Raw genomic sequence first — 15,387 nt, 5'->3', positions numbered from 1 at the left:
CCCATTGATCTATTTGAATTCAAATATGTGATAAGTTTCTAAATCGAATTCTAATCTAGCATTCAAAATCCTAAAATACAGTTTCTTAACCTTTACGTCAAAATCCTTTCTTCTAAAAGATTCCTTGATTTAAAGGAAAAACTAATTATAGATACAAGTAACAATCATAGATCTAGGTTAGGATTTATCACCCCAATGATATAGTTAAAATCTCCTTCAAAACTCTCCAAAATCCATATTTTGTATCTCACAAAATAATAAAATAAAGTCTATGTACGAAATGAGGCTTTACAACAAAAATCTAAAATTTCAGCAAAAAAGGCTCCAAGAATTGATGAGCCAACCGGTCATATTGAGTTCTGGCATCTCGTTTTGTGATTTAAACTTCCCGCATGTCCATATAATATTTTATAACTTAAGGGTATGGGTGATTTTGGTACCAAAAGATTTGGGAGTAATTTGGAACACTTAGTTCCTAAATGGAAGCTTTAAGTTGGAAGAGTTTACCAACATTTGACCTTTGGGTAAACAGACTCAGACTCGAGTTTTGATGATCCATGTAGGTTCTTATCATAATTTTAGACTTGTATGTATGTTCAGATTGGGTTTTGGATATTCCTAGAAGGATTCAACACCATTTGTCGAAGGTTGGCAATTTGAAGAACTTAAGAGTTCATAAGTTTGACACATATAGACATATGAGCGGATTGAGTTGTAATGGCACATGAGTTTCCTGTGAGGATTAATTACGGTATTATGACTAGATCGGATTACACGTTGCAATAGTGATATGATTAGATTGGGTTGCACGCCGCAATAGTATTATGATTAGATCAAGTTGCACATCGCAATAATATAATGTTGATATGATTATGGAACGATGAGATATTCCATGTCATGCTTGGACATGGATATGTCCCTCTAGAGTCATGTGATCAACTATGTTACATTAGGCCCTGTGATAGTAGACACATAGAATTGTGCTTAATGAGCGGAGTTTATGTTAGTCACCCGTACAATGTTGAGTGTGTGATGTGAGGGGCACTTGTGCCAAGCACACGAGGTGTGTTGAGTGATTGTATTTATACTGATTTGATGGAAAGGTTGAGCCTTAAGCATGCATTGACATTCTAGACTCATGTAGAAACATATGCATATCATTGATATATGCACATTCATGCATTTTACATAAGCATGGGACTTGTTAGTGGATTGATGGACACTTGGGGAGTGTCGGATTTATGTATATGTTGAGTCTTCATCATACATAGACATTTTAGACCTATTGAAGAGAATTCGTATAAAATGATATTTGAGAATCGATGTAAAGTTGGGACTTTATCATGCACGGACACTCTACATTCATGTAAAAGTATTCGAGTAAATGCTACCTGATGCATATCCCCATTGCATGCAGATTTGGTTCATTTTTATATGCATTTAACTTGGTTATTTGGAAAAGCATGATTATTACCTTTTTCTTTGATTGAGCATCTTATTATTGATATTCGATGTTCCTTGGATATTTCCTTGTTTTTGTATATTCTTATGAGATGTACAGGTTATATAAAATGAGTATCTTTTGACTAAACCTCGCTACTAATTCGTTGAGGTTAATCTTGATACTTACTAAGTGCATGGGGTCAGTTGTACTCATACAACACTTCTACACTTTGTGTGTAGATTTTGGAGTTGAGTTATTGTGGAAGTCGAAGGCGTACCAACGTCCCAAATACAAGCTACCATTTGTTCATGGTAGTATCGGACTTATATTTCTATTTATGTAAATTCGAAATAGATGATGTATTTTCTTCACACCAATATAGTACTTCTTAATTTTAGCGACTCATAACTTTTATTACCAGTTCTTGGGGATATTTGTATTAATTTTTGCGTTCTTATTTTATTATTTATCTAATGGTCTTCAGCTCGGGCTACGTTATATGTTAGTTGGCTTACCTACCAGGTTAGGTTAGGTGCTATCATGACTTGGTAGGATTTCGGTCATGACAAGTCGGTATTAGAGCTCTATATATATGTTTTGTTGCTAGTTATTGATATTTTGCATAGGTTTTTGACAACTGAGTATCACATGACTTTAACCTCGTCACTACTTCATATTAGTCTTGATACTTACTAGGTACCGACTGTGGTGTACTCATACTATGCTTCTACACATTCTTTGTTCAAATCCAGGTACTTCTTATCGAGCAGATCGATAGAGTGGCATGCTTGAGCTTATTGGAGACTTTAAGGTATCCCTATTGTTCTATTTGCAAGCCTCGAAGTCACCATCTTTACTTTATTTCTACTGTTTATGTATTCCAAACAATATTGTACTATTTGCGACTTGATATGTATTCCATGAAAGCTTATGACTCAGTATTATCATTTTTTGGGAAGTTGATTATTGTATCCATGTTTGGATGAATTATCGCATTTTGCAGTTTTTGTTAAATTTAAAGTTATTATATTTTGGTTGATATCGTTATGTGATAGGATTACCTAGTCTTAGAGACTAGTGCCATCATGACCCCTGTGGTAGGATTTGGGTCATGGCAAGTTGGTATCAAAGCTCTAGATTCATAGGTTCTACAAGTCATGATCAAGTTTAGTAGAGTTTTGCGGATCGGTATGGAGACATCTGTACTTATCTTTGAGAGACTACCAAAATATTAGGAAACTTCACTTTCTTTCATTCTGTATCCTGTGGATTTGTTTATTCCAAATATGAATCTTTACTCTTCTATTTTCTCACAGATCATGAGTTGTAAGGACACCCTCTACTGGATCGGCTGATTAGACACATGCGTATCCTGTTAGAGCCATGAGATATCGGGGGTAGAGGCCGGAGAAGGGAACATGCTATAGCTAGAGCACCTTCCAGAGTAGTTGTTGTAGAGCCTCCAACAGCTTCAGTTGAGGATCAGGAGCCTGAGTATGTTGAGCAGGCACCTGAGCATCCTATTGCTACGATGGGGCTCTGGGAGTCCTTTGCACACTTCATGAGTATGTTCGGGAACTTGGCCCAGGAAGGTTTGATTCCGGTTGCACTAGCTACTTCACAGGATGGGGGAGGATCTCAGACTCCCGCCGCCCATACACTAGAGCAACCGGCTCATGCTTATCAAACACTAAGTGTTGTGTCGGTGCAGCTAGTAGTTGTAGTTCAGCCCGAAGTTGGGCCACTTGCGTCAGCTGAGGATCAAAAAAGATTAGAGAGGTTCCACAGTTATTATCCTCCTTATTTTAGTTGTGGGGCTTTTGAGGATGCATAGGGTTTCTTGGACCAGTGTCACCGCATTATGGGTTCTATAGGTTTGGTGGAGTCGAGAGGGGTCGACCTTACTACTTTTCAGTTGACGAGGTCGGCATATGGATGGTGGCAGTTTTATGTGGCGAATAGGCTAGCTAGCGCGGCACCACTTGCTTGGCCCCAATTCTCTGATCTCTTCCTGAGGTAGTTTATTCCATAGAGCCATAGGGATGAGTTGCGCTGGGAGTTTGAGTAGTTGCGCTAGGGGGGTATAACTGTGTCCGAGTATGTTATGAGGCTTACACAGCTATCTCCTCATGCACCTGCCTTGTTTTCCATTGATAGAAAGAGTTCGTAGATTTATTAGGGACTCGTCTATAGCCTTAGATTTGGGATGGCACGGGAGTTAGAGACTGAAACTTCACTCCATCGGGTTGTGGATATTGCTAGGAGGTTGGAGGTATCCGTGGGTAGGAGAGAGTGGATAGGGAGGCTAAGCCTCGAGGTTTTCGAGGCTTTAGTGGTTGCTGCTCTTCGGTTTCAGCCCATCATGGAAGAGGCTTTGTCAGTCGACCTGTTCAGTCTGCACTTCAGGTTACCTGTAGCGCTCCAGCTAGCCAAGGACCCTAGGGCACTCATATCGGACAATGATCTTTCAGTGCACCTTCTGCATGGGGTTCCTACAGTGGTTATTGTAGTCGACCGGGCCAGACTTAGTACCAGCAGTCACACCCGCAAAGGGGTTATTTTGAGTGTGGTTATACTAGCCACATTGTGAGAGATTGTCCCCAACTTCGGAGGGGTAGACCTCAGGAGGGTACTCAGGCTAAAGTTTCTGCTCCAGTTACTACTCCGCCTTCACAGCTAGCTAGGGGTGGAGGACAGGTGGGTAGAGGACATCCTAGAAGGGGAGTTCAGGCCCATTTTTATGCTTTCCCTTGTAGGACTGAGGCAGTTGCATCAGATGCCGTCATTACAGGTATTGTTTCAGTATGTCATAGAGAGGCATCAGTTTTATTTAATCTGGGTTCTACTTATTCATATGTGTCATCTTATTTTGCTTCATACTTGGATATGTCTCATGATTATTTGGATACTCTTGTTCATATGTCTACACCCATGTGGATTCTATTATGGTGGATCATGTCTATCATTCTTATTTGGTCACTACTAGCGGCTATGAGACTAGGTTTAACCTTCTACTGCTTAATATGGTAGATCTTGGGTATGGTTTGGTTATCTCTGTATCATACTATTCTTAATTGTCACGCTAAGACCGTGATGTTGGCTATACCGGGGTTATTGATGTTGGAGTAGAGAGGTTCCTTAGGTCATGTTCCTAATAGAGTGGTGTCTTTTCCGAAGGCTCAGCGGATGGTTGAGAAGGGGTATTTTGCATACTTAGCCTTTGTGAGGGATATTAGTGCTGATACTCCTACCGTTGAATCAGTTCCGGTGGTAAGGGAGTTTCCAGGTGTATTTCCAGCAGACCTACCGAGCATGTCACTTCATAGGAATATTGATTTTGGTATTTATGGGTGTCGGGCACTCAGCCCATATCTATGTTACCGTACTGCATGGCTCCATCATAGTTGAAGAATTAAAGGAACAGCTTCAAGAATTGCTAGATAAAGGATTCATCAGATTGAGTGTTTGTATTGGGGTGCTCCGGTTCTATATGAGAAGAAGAAAGACGGTTCTATGAGAATATGCATTGACTACAGGCCACTGAACAAGGTTACTATCAAGAACAAGTATCCACTGCCGCATATTGATGATTTATTTGATCAATTTCGGAGTGCTAGGGTATTCTCGAAGATTGATATGAGATTGGGATAACATTAGATGAAGATTAGGAATTCAGATATTTTTAAGACGACCTTCAGGACCCGTTATGGGCATTATGAGTTCTTGGTGATGTCTTTTGGGCTGACCAATGCCCCAGAAGCTTTCATGCACTTGATGAACAGCATGTTTTAGCCTCATCGAGATTCCTTAGTCTTTGTGTTTATTGATGATATATTGGTGTATTCTCGCAGCCGAGAGGAGCATGAACAACACTTGAGGATCGTGCTTAGACATTGAGGGAGAAGAGTCTATATGTTAGTGTTAGACTCGGTGGAATTCTTGGTCACGTGGTGTCCAGTGAGGGGATTAAGGTGAATCCGAAGAAGATTGAGGCAGTTTAGAGTTGTCCTAGACCTTTTACCGCTATTGAGATCTAGAGTTTTCTAAATTTAGCTAGATATTATTGCCACTTCATGGAGGGTTTTTAATCTACCATAGCCTTTTTGACTAAGTTGACACGTAAGAGTGCCCCATCAAGTGGTCTGACGAGTGTGAGAAGAGCTTTTAGAAGCATAAGACCTCCTTGACTACAACTCTAGTTTTGGTTTGTACTTTAGCATCGGGATCAAATACAGTCTACTGTGATGCTTCAGGCTTGGCATTGGGTGTTTATTGATTGAGGATGGTAGCATGATTGCTTATGTTTTGCGCTAGTTAAATCCCCATGAGAAGAACTACCCAGTGCACGATTTGGAGTTAGGAGCCGTTGTTCACGCGCTCAAGATTTGGACGCACTAGCTTTATGGCATGTCTTGTGGAGTATACACAGATCACTAAAGTCTTCAGCAACTATTCAGGCAAAAGGAATTAAAATTGAGGCAAAAATTGTGGTTAGAGTTACTAAAGGAATATGATATCACCATTCTTTATCATCCTAGAAAGGCCAATGTGGTGGCCGACGCTTTGAGTAGGAAGGCGGAGAGCATGGGGAGTCTTGCTTTTATCCTAGCTAGGGAGATTCCATTAGCTTTGGATGTGTAGGCTTTGGCCAACAGGTTGGTGAGGTTGGATATTTCGTAGCCTAGTAGGGTTCTTTCTTGTGTTGTATCACGGTCATCCTTGTTTGAGCTTATCCAGGTGCGTCGATATAATGATCCTCACTTGCTTGTCCTTAAGGACATGGTGATGCCAAGGAGGTGACTATTAGTGAGGATGGGGTAGTGAGGCTTTAGGTCTAGATTTGTGTGCCTAATATGGATGGGTTGCGGGAGCTAATTCTTGAGGAGGCCCATAGTTCGCGGCATTCCATTCATCCGGGTGCCGCAAATATGTACCATGATTTGAAGTAGCACTACTGGTGGAGAAGGATGAAGAAAGATATTGTAGAGTATGTGACATGGTGTTTGAACTGCCAGTGGGTTAAGTATGTGCATCAGAGACGGGGTGGTTTACTCCAACAGCTAGATATACCGGAGTGGAAGTGGGAGTGTATTACTATGGATTTTATAGTTGGGCTGCCATGAACCTTGAGGAGATTTGATGTTGTGTGGGTTATTGTGGATAGAATGACTAAGTCTGCACATTTCATTCCAGTCATGACCACCTACACCTTTGAGCAATTGGCTTGGATTTATCTTAGAGAGATCATTCATATGTGGTGTGCCTGTGTCTATTATCTTGGATCGAGGAACATAGTTTATATTGTATTTTTTGAGAGTCGTGCAGCGTCAGTTGGGCACACAAGTCCATATGAGTACAGTATTTCATCCACAGATAAACGGGTAGTCTGAGCGTACTATTAAGATCTTAGAGGACATGTTGCGAGCCTGTGTCATTGATTTCAGGGGTTAGTGGGATTAGTTTCCACAGTTAGCATATTTCGCTTACAAGAACAACTATCAATCGAGCATCAGGATAGCTCTGTATGAGGCTTTATATGGCGATGTCGTTCTCTGATTGGTTGGTTTGAGCCCGGTGAGGATAGATTATTCAGCACTGATTTGGTTCATGATGCTTTGGAGAAGGTGAAATTAATTCAGAAGCGGCTTCGTACAGCGTAGTCCAGGCAGAAGAATTATGCTAATAGGAAGGCTCATGATGTGACATTCATGGTGGGTGTAACGACCTGGCCGGTCATTTTGAGTATTTTAGCCCTGCTTCCCCATTTATTGCTTATTCTATGTTCATTTGTTGTTATGTGACTTGCCGGGGTGGTTGGTTTAATTCTTGGGATGTTTCGGAATGAGTTGGGACACTTAGTCCCAAGGTTGGAAGTCTGAGCTAGAAGAGTTTACCAGATGTTGACTTATGTGTAAATAATTCTGGAATGGAGTTTTGATGGTTCTGATAGCTCCGTATGGTGATTTTGTACTTAGGAGCTTGTCTAGATGTTGATTTGGAGGTCCGTAGAGGATTTTGGCTTGAATTGGCAAAAGTTGGAAAAGTTGAAGATTGGAGAGTTGAGAAGTTTGACTGAGAGTTGACTTTGTGGTTACCGGGCTCGGATTTTGGTTTAGGAAGATGGAATAGTTCCATTGCGTCATTTATGACTTGTGCGAAATTTGAGGTCAATCGGAGTTGGTTTGATAGGCTTCGGCATCGATTATAGAAATTGGAAATTCATTAGTTTCAATAGGCTTGAATTGGGGTGCGATTCATGTTTTTTATGTTGTTTGATGTGATTTGAAGTTTCGACTAAGTTCATATTGTGTTTTACAACTTGTTGGTATGTTTGGATGGGGTCCCGGGGACCTCGGGTGAGATTCGGATTGAAAACGGATTGAAATTTGGACTTAGAGGGATGTTGTTGAAGCTGAAGTCTGGTGTCATCGCACCTACGGAGGGAGTGGCTGCAGGTGTGGTCACGCAGGTGCAGTGAGTCATCGCATGTGCGAGATTTGTGGAGCATACCTGGGAGCGTATGTGTGACCACACCTGCGAGGTCGCAGATGCAGAGGATACGTCGCAGAAGCTGAATTAGCCAAGATGGCCTGGGGACGCAGAAGCGGACTTGGTCCGCAGGTGCGTGAGCGCATAAGCTCTTGTTGCCCGCAGAAGAGGAAGCGTAGGTGCGCTATTTGGACCACATAAGCGGAGACTGTTGGCTTGAGTTGAAGCTGCACCTACGATTGTGTAATGACCTGACCTGTCGTTTCGAGCATTTGCACTTCGCTCGGTAGTTTGAGGGCATGAGTAGCTCCGTATGATGTATTATGACTTATGTGAATTGTCAGTTTTGGTTTTCAGGTTATTCAGAATCGATTTGGAAGAATGAATTTCATGATTTAAGCTTTAAGTTGGAAGAGTTGACCAAGTTTGAATTTTGTGAATTTGACCTCGCAACGAAGTTTTGAGGGCTCCGTTAGGTCTAGATGGTGATTTTGGACTTAGGTGTATGCCCGAATTTGCATTTGGATATTTCTAGAAGGATTCGGCGCTAATTGGTAAAAGTTGGAAATTTGAAGGTTTGGAAAGTTCATAAGTTTGACCGAGAGTTGACTTTGATGATGTCAGATTCGAATTGTGGTTCCGGGAATTGGAATAACCTCGTTATGTCATTTGGAACTTGTGTGCAAAAATTTGGGTTCATTCCAGGTTGATTTGATATGTTTCAGTGCGAGTTTTGGAAGTTGAAAGTTCAAAGTTCATTCTAATTCGAATTGATATGCGATTCATCATTTTGATGTTGTTATGTGTGATTTGAGACTTCGAGTAGATCTGTATTATGTTATGGGACTTGTTAGTATATTCGTACGGGTTCCCGAGGGGCTCGGGTTACTTTCGGATGAGGTTCAGACCATTTCATCGCATATTGCATTTGACTAAGGCTGATGGTTCTGGTGTGGCTGCATCTGCGGACCATTGGTCGCAGAAGCGACATCGCAGATGCGTGGCCTTCTTTGCAAAAGCGAGATGAGACCTGGGGAAGGAAGATCGCAGAAGCGGAAACTGGGGCGCATTTGCGGCCCCGCAGAAGCGATGGTCTTGGGCGCAGGAGCGAGATTTAGCGCAGAAGCGCATTTGGCTTCGCACCTGCGGTTCTGCAAAAGCGGATGGAGATCTGCAGGTGTGAGGGGTCAGCTGGCTAGTGGAGTCCTCAAAATCAGAGCTTGTGTCGCAGAAGCGGCTCATGTGTCCGCAAAAGCGGAAATGGCTAGGAAGAACCCTTTAAATCGAGAGTTTGGTCGTTTTGTTCATTTTTTGAGATGTGGGACTCGGATTGAGGCGGTTTTGGAGGCAAATGTCATCACAAGGATTGTGGTAAGTGTTCTACACTTAGTTTTGATTATATTTCGTGATCTTATCTTCATTTTTGGTAATTGGATTATGAGTTTTAAAGAAAAATGGGGGATTCTAGCATAAAGCTTCATAGAGTGAGTTTTTGAGTTTTGAATGTCGATTCGGAGTCGGATTTGAGTAAAACTAGTATGGTTGGACTCGTAATTAAATGGGTTGTCATATTTTGTAAGTTTTGTCGAGTTACGAGGTATGGCCCTAGGTTGGGCTTTTGGGTAGATTTTGGGCTTTTGATTAAAGATTCGATCTTTATCGATTGGGTTTGTTTCCTTTGGTGTTAATTGATATATTTGAGTTGCTTGTGGCTAGTTTTGAGCCGTTCAGAGGTCGGTACACACGAGATGGAATTTTTGGAGCATCGCTTGGCTTGCTCGGTATTGGAATTGGCTAGTTCGAGGTAAGTAACACCTCTACACTTGGTGTTGAGGGTATGAAACTCTGAATTACGTGTTATGTGTTTGGTGTTGAGGTGACGCACATGCCAGGAGCAGATTCTAGATGTGGTTGAGCTGCTGGGACCAGCTCAGGCACCAGCTATGCCTATTGTGATTCTACGCCTTCAGGAGGCTCTGGCCGAGATATTGACAGTATGCACTAGACTTGCTTAAGCTATTTCAGTTCCGGTTGCGCCAGCCACTTCTCAGACTGGGGGAGGTTCTTAGACTCCCGCCTCCCGTACTCCAGAGCAAGTGGTTCAGGGACTTCAGACACCGGGGGTACTAACAGCCTAGCCGATCGCATCGGCTCAGGCCCTGGTGGGTCCACCGATGAGTGGCTAGGAGTAGAAGAGACTAGAGCTTTTTGGGAGGCTCGGGCCTTCATCATTCAGTGGGGCTGAGTCAGAGGATGCTCAGGACTTCTTAGACCGGTGCTAGTGGATTGTTCGCACAGCGCATATTCTGAAGACTAGTAGAGTATTCTGAAGACTAGTAGAGTCTCATTTACTACTTTTCGGTTGTCTGGGGCAGCTTTCAGATAGTAAGAGGCCTATAAGTTGAGCAGGCTAGCAGGTGCTGCACCACTTACGTGGCGCGAGCTCTCAATTCTCTTCTTGCAGATGTTTGTTCCATATACCTACAGGGAGGAGCTGTATAGGCAGTTTGAACAGCTACGCTAGGAGGGTATGTCTGTGACTCAGTGTGAAATGAGATTTTCAGAGTTAGCTCATCACACGATCTGGTTGGTTCCCACAGAGAGGGAGAGTATTAGGAGGTTTATTGATGGCCTCAACTATGGACTATGTTTCATCAATACTCGGGAGATTGCATTAGGTGCTAGGTTCGACGAGGTGGTTGATATTGCTAGGCGGCTTTAGCAGGTTTGTAGTCAAAAGTGTGAGGAGAGGTAGGCCAAGAGGCCTCGTGGTTCGAGCAGTTTCGGCGGTGTTCCTTCTGGAGGACAGTCCCATCACAGCAGGGGTCGTCCTTATAGGCCCTCTCAGATGGCATGTCTGGTTCATCGTGGTGCATCAGTTAGCCTTCGTTCCTACTGTGCTCGTTCGGTCAGTCATCATTCAGTGTGTTACCAACACAGAGTCCTTACCATGCTTCGTCTTCCCAGGTTTCTACAGGTAGTTCCTCGAGTTATCAGGGGCAGCAGCTTTGTCAGAGGATAGGTTGTTTCGAGAGCGGGGACTTGAGTTATCTCAAGAGAGATTGCCCTAGACTGTTGAGTGGGGTTCCACAGTAGAGTTCTCGGCCGATGATACCAGCACCAGCAGCTACACCACCCGCTCAGCCAGCTCGGGGTGGGGCTCAGGAAGCTAGAGGTTGCCCTGGAGAGGGAGACCGATCAGGTGATGGCTAGGCTCGATGTTATGCTTTCCCTGCAAGGCCAGAGGCCGTTGCTTCAGACGCAGTGATCACACGTATTGTCTCAGTATGCCACAGTGATGCTTTCATATTATTTGACCCTGGTTCCACTTATTCATATGTGTCGTCATATTTTTCTCGTTATTTGGATATGCCCCGTAAGTCCTTAGATTTGCCTGTCGATGTGTCTATGCGGTGGGCGATTTTATTGTTGTGGACCATATGTATCAGTCGTGTAGGGTGACTATTGGGGGATCGCATATGAGAGTTGATCTCCTATTGCTTAGTGTGGTTGATTTTGACATGATTCTGGGCATGGATTGGTTGTCCCCATGTCATGCTATTCTAGATCGTCATGTTGAGACTGTGATGTTGGCTATGCTGGGGTTGCCTAGGATCGAGTGGAGAGGTTCTTTGGACTATGTTCCCAGTATCTCATATCTGAAGTCCCAACGGATGGTTGGGAAGGGGTGTTTGTCATATTTGTCTTTTGCGAGGGATGTCGGTGCTGATACTCTTACCATTGATTTTGTTTTGGTAGTGCGAGACTTTCTAGATATGTTTCATGCAGACCTGTCGGGCATGTCGCCTGACAGGGACATTGATTTTAGTATTGACTTGGTGTCGAGCAATCGGCCAATTTCTATTCCTCCATATCATATGGCACCAGCAGGGTTAAAGGAATTGAAAGAGCAGCTTCAGGAGCTGCTTGACAAGGGGTTCATTAGGCCTAGTGTGTCGCCTTGGGGTGTACCAATTATGTTCGTGAAGAAGAAGGATGGGACTATGTGGATGTGCATCGACTATAGGCAGCTGAACAAAGTCACAATTAAGAACAACTATCCTTTGCTGCGCATTGATGACTTATTTGACCAGCTTCAAGGAGCTAGAGTGTTATCCAAGATTGACTTGAGGTCTGGAAATCACCAGTTGAAGATTCGGGACTCGAATATTCTGAAGACAACATTCAGGACCCGCTATGGTCACTATGATTTCCTTGTGATGTCTTTTGGGCTGACCAATGCCCCAGCAGCATTCATGCATCTAATGAATAGTGTATTCCAGGCATATCTTGATTCATTTATTATAGTCTTTATTGATGATATCCGGGTGTACTCACATAGCCAGGAGAAGCATGTACAGCATCTGAGGATGGTACTACTAACGTTGAAGGAGAAGAAGTTTTATGCTAAGTTCTCCAAGTGTGAGTTTTGGCTCAGTTCGGTGGCGTTCTTGGGGAACGTGGTTTCTAGTAAGGGGATCAAGGTGGATCCGAAGAAGATTGAGGTGGTTTAGAGTTGACCCAGACCATCCTCAGCTACCGAGATTCGGAGTTTTCTCAGCTTGGCCGGATGAGTGTGAGTAAAGCTTTCAGAAGCTCAAGACTGCCTTGACCACAGCTCAAGTCCTAGTTTTGCCTTCAGCATCGAGTTCTTATACACTGTATTGTGATGCTTCTTGGATTAGTATTGGGTGTGTCTTGATGTATGAGGGTAGAGTTATTGCCTATGTTTCACGCCAGTTGAAGCCTCATGAGAAGAACTACCTCGTTCATGATTTGGAGTTGCACCATCGTTCGTGCATTAAAAACTTGGAGGCATTATCTCTACGGCGAGTCTTGTGAGGTATTCACAGATCATCGGAGTCTTCCACACTTTTTCAAGCAAAATGATCTAAATTTGAGGCAGTGAAGATGGTTAGAGCTGCTAAAGGACTAAAATATTACCATTTTGTATCATCCTGGGAAGGCCAATGTGGTGGCCGATGCCTTGAGTAGGAAAGCGGTGGGTATGGGTAGCCTTGCATTTATTCTTGTTGGTAAGAGACCGCTTGCAACAGATGTTTAGGCCTTGGCCAATTAGTTCGTGAGGTTAGTTGTTTCGGAGCCTAGTCGTGTTCTAGCTTGCATTGTTTTGTGAGATAAGGGTGGCAATGTTAGGGATGACTTGGTGCTGGACACCCAGCCCAATTCTATTCCTCTGTATCGTATGGCACCAGCTAAGTTGAAGAAATTGAAAGATCAGCTTCAAGAGCTTCTTGATAAGGGGTTCATTAGGCCTAGTGCATCGCCTTGGAAAGCACTGGTTATGTTTGTGAAGAAGAAGGATGGTACTATGCAGATGTGCATCGATTATAGGGAGTTGAACAAAGTTACAATTAAGAACAAGCATCCTTTGCCGCGCATTGATGATTTATTTGACCAGTTTCAAGGAGCGAGAATGTTCTCTAAGATTGATTTGAGGTCTGGATATCACCAGTTGAAGATTCGGGACTCGGATATTCTGAAGACGGAATTCAGGACCCCTTATGGTCACTATGAGTTCCTTGTGATGTCTTTTGGGCTGACCAATGCCCCAGCAACATTCATTCATCTGATGAACAATGTATTCCAACTATATCTTGATTCGTTTGTCATAGTCTTTATTGATGATATCCTGGTATACTCACGTAGCCAGGAGGAGTATGCACAGTATGTGAGGATGGTACTACTAACGTTGAGGGAGAAGAAGATTTATGCTAAGTTCTCCAAGTATGAGTTTTGGCTCAGTTCGGTGGCGTTCTTAGGGAACATGGTGTCCAGTGAGGTGATCAAGGTGGATCTGAAGAAGATTGAGGTGGTTCGGAGTTGGCCCAGACCATCCTCAACTGCTGAGGTTCGGGGTTTTCTCGGCTTGGCCGAATGAGTGTGAGGAGAGCTTTCAGATGCTCATGAATGCCTTGACCACAACCTTAGTCCTAGTTTTGCCTTCAGCATCGGGTTCTTATATAGTGTATTGTGATGCATCTAAGATTGGTATTGGGTGTGTCTTTATGCAGGAGGGTAGAGTGATTGCATATGCTTCACGCCAGTTGAAGCCTCATGAGAAGAACTACCTCGTTCATGATTTGGAGTTGGCAGCCATGGTTCGTGCATTAAAAAATTGGAGGCATTATCTCTACGGCGAGTCTTGTTAGGTATTCACAGATCATCAGAGTCTTCGGCACTTGTTCAAGCAAAAGGATCTAAATTTGTAGCAGTGGAGATGGTTGGAGCTGCTAAAGGACTATGATATTACCATTTTGTATCATCCTGGGTAGGCCAATGTGGTGGCCGATGCCTTGAGTAGGAAAGCGGTGAGTATGGATAGCCTTGAATTTATTCCTATTGGTGAGAGACCGCTTGCATCATGTTCAGGCCTTGGCCAATCAGTTCGTGAGATTAGATATTTCGGAGCCTAGTCGAGTTCTAGCTTGCATTGTTTCCCGGTCTTTTTTATATGATCGCATCACAGAGCGTCACTATGATAACCCCCATTTACTTGTCCTTAAGGACACGGTTCAGCATGGTGATGCCAAGGAGGTTTCTATTGGGGACAATGGGGTGGTACAGATGCAGGGTCAGATTTGTGTGCCCAATGTGAATGGGCTACGTGAGTTGATTCTTGATGAGGCCCAAAGTTTGCGGTATTCCATTCATCCGGGTGCCGCAAAGATGTATCAGGACTTGAGGTAGAATATTGGTGGAGGAGGATGAAGAAAGACATAGTGACATTTGTAGCTGGATGCTTGAACTGTCAATAGGTGAAGTACGATCATCAACAGTCAGGGGGTTTGCTTCAGAGGCTTGAGATTCTCGAGTGGAAATGGGAGCGTATCACCTTGGACTTTGTAGTTGGACTCCCACGGACTTTGAAGAAGTTTGATGCTATTTGGGTGATTGTGGTTCGGCTGACTAAGTACGCACATTTCATTCCAGTTGAGACTACCTATTCTTTGGAGCGGTTGGCTGAGATCTATATCCGCGAGATTATTCACTTTCACAGTGTGCCTGTGTCCATCATTTCAGATCAAGGCACACATTTCACCTTGCAGTTTTGAAGGGTAGTGCAGTGAGAGTTAGGCACACGGGTTGAGTTGAGTATAACATTCTATCCTCTGACAGACGGACAATCAGAGCGCACTATTCAGATATTGGAAGATATGCTACGTGCTTGCATCATGGATTTCGGGGGTTCTTGGGATCAGTTTCTACTGCATGCAAAGTTTTCCTACAGCAACTGCTACCAATCGAGTATTTAGATGGCGTCGTATGAGGCCTTGTATGGGAGACTGTGTGTCGTATGAGGCCTTGTATGGGAGACTGTGTCAATCTCCGGTTGGTTGGTTTGAGCCGAGAGAGGCTAGGCTATTGGGTACTGACTTGGTTCTAGATGCATTGGAAAAAGTTAAGTTGATTTAGGATCGACTTCGCATGGC

At 43.4% G+C, this 15,387-nt stretch overlaps 1 protein-coding gene across 1 annotated transcript; it reads left to right on the top strand.

Moving 5' to 3' along the window:
- Positions 1–11,412: 11,412 nt before the first annotated feature.
- On the top strand, positions 11,413–15,009 carry LOC138907494 (uncharacterized). The gene is made up of 4 exons (XM_070198093.1): positions 11,413–12,065; positions 13,091–13,461; positions 14,424–14,515; positions 14,713–15,009. Exons 1-4 carry the CDS (start codon positions 11,413–11,415, stop codon positions 15,007–15,009), a joined length of 1,413 nt encoding a protein of 470 aa, XP_070054194.1.
- The last annotated feature ends 378 nt before the right edge of the window (positions 15,010–15,387 follow it).

This window comes from Nicotiana tomentosiformis, chromosome 3 (genome assembly GCF_000390325.3).
Source record: "Nicotiana tomentosiformis chromosome 3, ASM39032v3, whole genome shotgun sequence".
NCBI lineage: Eukaryota > Viridiplantae > Streptophyta > Magnoliopsida > Solanales > Solanaceae > Nicotiana > Nicotiana tomentosiformis.
Note: the sequence above shows the minus strand (reverse complement) of the source record. Positions and strands in the feature narration are given on the sequence as shown.

Excerpts from the sequence above, each read along its gene's own strand:
- LOC138907494 (XM_070198093.1), top strand. The coding sequence starts at position 11,413 with ATGAGAGTTGATCTCCTATTGCTTAGTGTGGTTGATTTTGACATGATT. Across the intron at positions 12,066-13,090 it reads TTATCCAAGATTGACTTGAG|GGATGACTTGGTGCTGGACA; the intron begins GTCTGGAAATCA and ends TGGCAATGTTAG. Across the intron at positions 13,462-14,423 it reads GGAATTCAGGACCCCTTATG|AGCGTCACTATGATAACCCC; the intron begins GTCACTATGAGT and ends ATCGCATCACAG.